At 42.4% G+C, this 5,469-nt stretch overlaps 1 protein-coding gene across 1 annotated transcript in view; it reads right to left on the reverse strand.

The window, feature by feature from the left end:
• LOC109963810 (protein kinase C epsilon type-like) overlaps nt 1–5,469 on the reverse strand; it is a 47,852-nt gene that overhangs the window by 26,283 nt on the left and 16,100 nt on the right. Inside the window, exon 2 of the mRNA XM_020606664.1 lies at nt 1,768–1,831. Coding sequence (XP_020462320.1) covers nt 1,768–1,831 — 64 coding nt within the window. The remainder of the gene's footprint in view (nt 1–1,767; nt 1,832–5,469) is intronic.

The raw sequence follows: 5,469 nt of genomic DNA on the forward strand, positions 1-5,469 counted from the left end.
ACAATGTAAATAAAGGATTTGTAATGTTAGATGAAGCAGCTGCTGCTGTGGTGTTACTGCAATTCTATTCCCACTGAGCAATTTTAATGGAAATTTGATGGATTCTGCTGATAAATGTGTTTCTTTACATCCTTTTTAAAGGCTTTGCCATATGTCTTGACCATGAAAAGTGAAACTAAACAATGTTTGAAACAAAAATTACCTCTATTTTTAATTGAGACATGCTGTCATAAACTGTTTTTGAGCCACATTATGATGAATTTGACATTCTACTTTGTGAGAAATAAAAAACAATTAAGAAAATAATTCCTGCATCACTATCTCATGTTCACGGATGTGAGTTGTCTTGTATCTTTGCCCACTAGATGGCAGAACGTCTTTAAAGATGGTTGCACTTTTGAACAGAACCTGTTCAAATCTACACAAAGGACAACAGCTATGCACTTGACCCTGGTGTAATGATGGTGGTGACACAGCCCCCCTGAACCCTGCTGTCTTCAGTGACTGAACCTGCAGCCAGTGTCACTGTTTATGATGCACTCCTCTCCTACAGCAGGGACAAATCACTTGGCCCGCAAACTGCATTTATTTATGAAGGGATACTTTAGGTAAATCCAAGGAAATGCCAGGTAAAGGACAAATAGTCTCTCTGTCCCAGCCTCCTGTGTGAACACCTCTGTCACTCTGTTCCTTGGAAGTGTTTGATCTATGTCTCTGGGGTTGTGTATTGTGTTTATATTGTGTTTATACTTCCTTCAGGTTTCCACACCTATCCAAGCTCTTTAAACCTGACTCACAGCATAGGATGGACACACACTAGACACCCTGAGTGTGCACACAAACACGTGCACAGGAAACCTGCAATGTTTCCTGATGTAATGATGTTTTTACCCAGAGTAAAAGAATGACTCCAGACTCTGTTTACTCAGTCTGACACACAAACACACATGATGTCCTCGTTTAAATTTGATTAAATGATTAGGAGATTTCTTGTACTGATACTTTTGCGTTAGTGTAAAGTTGGTACGATGAACCTGAAGGTAAGTGATTTAAAATGTAAAGACAGAGAAAAAGGAAGAGGCACTAGGGAAGTTTTACTCAATACAGAAACAGGTTTTACTTTTACTAAGCTTTTACTGATCAACACACACACTCAACAACCTATAATTACCAAGTTTGATTCTTAAGAAATGTCCAAAACATCTTAAAACCTCATTTCAGTTGATCATTATGGGTTACTGAGCATCGATTGGTGTGAAAAATGACAGTTTTATCAGTTAAATCCACTCCATTCTTTATCTAGGGACTTCTTTTTTCTCTTTTCCCTTAGCTGAGGGGATCTTACTGGGTTTAACTGTGTCCATTTTTACTACTTTGTTTTTATTTTGTTCTACTTATCACCATTGTTATGGAGCGACTCTACTGCTGAAAGGCTGCAAACATCCACAGAGTGTGTCTACAACAAGGAGGCTTCAGGCTCTTCAGGCTCGTTAAGCCTGTCCAGACATGTAAAATACGCACTGTTTTTATGTGTAGTCACACGTGTACTCCCTGGAGTACATGGTACAGACACAGTGTATCACTATACAGTGCTTGTTAGAAACCTCTTAAACTGAGCAATTAAACTCCACAGTCATGTACACAACTAATCAAAAGACAGACAAGGTGAACTACAGTGATTCCATGTTACATGCATGTCAGCTGACTTTGGACACCCTGAGCTGACCCCGATCTTTACGTAAAAACCACGGTGTACTGAGTTCTTACCTTCACTGGAAGATCCTAACAGCTCAATAACAACATACACCTTCCCTTCTGGCTCCAGGTCAATCTGCAGAGAGGGGATGGAAATAAAGAGAGTGAGAGTTAAGATTACAAATATGAGTAAAAATCTGCTTTAACTGATTTTTACTGCTCTTTGTAGCTGTCTGATGTGCAGCAGGTCATCAAGCTATGGGCCTCAACATAAACCCCATTTTTAAAATCTTTTTTCTTTACAATTTTAGGGGCCCAGCTGTGCGGTGGTTAGCGCTGTCACCTCACAGCAAAAAGGTTCCGAATTCGAGCCCCGACCGACTCGAGGCCTTTCTGTGTGGAGTCTGCATGTTCTCCCTGTGCCTCTGTGGATTCTCTGGCTTCCTCCCACAGTCCCGAGACATGCAGCTTAGGTTGACTGGTGACTCTAAATTCCCTGTAGGAGTGTGTGTGCATCTATGTGACAGACTGGCGACCTGTCCAGTGTGGGCCCCGCCTGTTGCCCTGTGTTAGGTGGGATTGGCTCCAGCCCCCCCACAAGCTGTTCAGGAATACGCGGTATAGATAATAGATTGGTGTCTACAATTTCAAATGTGAGTACTATTAAGAGTATGCTGAATTAGCTATTACCAGGTCCTGTTTTCATTTTAGATCAAAGAAAAACATGGTCTGAATGAAGCTGGTGAACACAAGTGAACATGGGAAGAAGATGAACATGACTTAAACCACTTCTTCTTAGACAAAACCTTCTTAGACAGACGCAGTGCTGTTTAAATGACAGCGCTGCTAATTTAGTTATGTGGTTATGCTATCATTTCCATAATATGCTCAAACTGTATGTTGATATCTGAAAAAGATGCTTCATGTTTCCACTCACATGCTGCCAACCTGTGTCTCAGAGTGTGTGAGTGTAACATCCTGTCTGGCCAAAATCTCAAATAAACAGTAACACGGGCGTGATGTGGTAGCATGTAAAAGAAAGAAAGCTGGAAAAGACACACTGTGGTGTGCGACTTTCAGCAAAGTAGCAGTTGACACATATCCTGTCGCACACCCCCACACATCATATATGTGCCTGACACACACACACACACACACACACACACACACACACACACACAGTCAAATGTACTAGAGTTTGTTTGTGCTCAGGGGAGTGAAGACAGCTGCTGCTCTGCAGTTCTCTGAGTGTCTGCATGTGTATGTGTGTATATACAGCAAAGTGTAGGTGTGTGAGTGGCCTGGCATTACCCCTGTTGTGGGGACATGGATCTGTTTACACAGTCACACTGTGGTGACTCGATGTCCTTAAAGCGACAAAAAGCATGTCCCCAAAACGTAATCACTGAAGTTTAGAGTGTCAGTTTCATTTAAGGTTAGGGCGAGGACAAGGATGAAGATTAGTGCTTATGGTTGAGGTCAAGGAAAGTCTCCAGGAAATTAATAAAGGTGATGTACAATTCCCTGAAGTGCAGGAAGCGTGACCGTGTGCATGTGAGTAGTGCTTGTCTCATCGGCCAGCGGTTCACAGAGAGTCTAGCAGCAGCTTGTGTCACCAATAGTGTCCATAATCCCCCTCTGCACGCATGCATGAGCACACACGCACACACAGTGAACAGTACTATTTGAAGGCCTGGTGCAGTGATGGCGAACAGGCGTGGGTTCAGTAATATATACAGTCATCGAGGATAGAAAGCAGAGAGACAGATGAGGGGGAGGACAGAGGTTTGTTGGCTCATTCAGTGTGAAGGAGCGGGAAGTGGGGCAGCACCCTGTCTTCCTTTAACACGTTCTTTTTATTTGCAGTGTTTGCTTGTTCTTTCTGGGGCTTAATGGATTTTCATCATCAGTGCACTGAGAGCATTTGGAGGTTTAACACGATAATAATTCTCATCTGTCTGCATTTTCTGGAAGAATGAAGGGAAGGAAGGAAGTTGTTGTGGCAGATGGACAGATGACACTGGCAGAATATTATCATGAATAAGAGGGTGGGGGGCAGCTTCTGTTGCAAGGCCTGAAAAAAAGATTTGCATGCCATGGAAATTAAGGATGATTCTGTTGCTAGTGTCAGTCAGAGAAGAGGACAGCACTGTTTTTCTGTCAAATACAGGAAGAAGTGTGGGTGTACAACAGCTCAGCTGCATCAGTGTTTTGTTTCTGCATCCATGCTCACTGTTGGATGACTTCTAATCTTCTCTGAGCTTCTAATATCTTTTTTATTTCTTTCATATTCTGCATGTATCCTGTTTACATCTTGTATGTGCTGTATTTCACCTAGGAACTATACATAGCAAAATGTTTTCTGAAATGGGATGCCATAAGAACAGCTGCTAGCCAGGGATGATAACTACTTGGGATTCATCATCAACATTCAATTAGCATTGTTACTTGCAAGCGTTGCAGTGATCAGGGGCACTCGACAGCATCTTCAGAGGAGTTGGGGACATAAACTCCAGGTGGAAATTCTTTTAAATCTTGACTATGACCACAAGAATAATAATCTTAATAACAAGGACACAAGGCCATACGAAGCACAGAGAGACAACATAGGCCAGAAATCTCAGAGACAGACTGAACCAGTGACAAGCGATCACAAATAGTCAAACCAAAAAAAGGCTGAGAACCGGTGAGCTAGGTAATCAATACTGTGTTTCATTGCAAACTGAAGCCTGCTGGCTTTGTTGTTTTCTTGGTGGCACATTAAACTATGCTTAAAGGCTCTGGGCACTGGGATCTTGTGTAGGAGCATCAAGCAGGAGTGTCGACAGATTCTACAATCAAAAAATAACAAATTAACCAAAAAGGAGAAAGCTGCCGTTCACGTTCTAAAGCTCTACAGCCACTTTGACACAGAAATTAAACTGCATGCTGCCTCCTCCAGCCTAATGCATCTGAAGCATGCTGTGAGTGTGTGTTGGCCATCAGCTGAATGATTATTGGCCATTACACTCAGGATGTCTTTTATCACAGTCATATATTAATCTTTGGAGATAAATGTACAGTTCTAATATCAACTACAAACTCACTATCGCAGTGATCGTAACTAATGACACAGCATTTTTAAACCATCCCTCACTTGAACTGTGGAATCTAAATTATGTTGTCTAGTATAACCGTACACGCTTACTCCATGTGTGTGTATGTGCATGTGTGTGGTGACAGCTCCTTGTGATTCTGACCAGCCTAAAATGAAAGGTCCTTCAGTCAGCGTTGTCCACAGACACAAACAAACACACCCACAGTCTGTCAAGTTTGAAGAAGCACATGATGCTGCTGAACTCTTGGCTCTGACTCACTTTACACACTGCACACAAACACACACTTTTTAGCCCCCTTTCTCATCTAGAGTGTCTGACTGGAAACCGAGCCCTGTTTCAAGTAAACGGTGTATCACCAGGTACAGGTGCTGGAACTGATCCACTGCATCTTTAGGTTTATGTTGTCAGACAGCTGTTACTTCAGGCTTTAAATGCAAACAGCTCAGCTGTTGCCATTAATATTTGTTAACGGCTAAACTTCAGACCCTCAGTCAAATCAAGTCAAGTGGTCTAACAGTATCATCAAGGACCTAAGATCCTGGTGAAAACCTGCTGAATCAGATGTGCTTCTTTTAAAAACCTGGACATTTTATCTGCTCGTCTCTGCTTTTTGCAGACGACGTTGTCCTGTTGGCCCCATCAAACCAGGACCTCCAGCGTGCACTGGGGCGGTTTG

Source organism: Monopterus albus, unplaced genomic scaffold, assembly GCF_001952655.1.
Source record: "Monopterus albus unplaced genomic scaffold, M_albus_1.0 scaffold80.1, whole genome shotgun sequence".
Classification (NCBI taxonomy): Eukaryota; Metazoa; Chordata; class Actinopteri; order Synbranchiformes; family Synbranchidae; genus Monopterus; species Monopterus albus.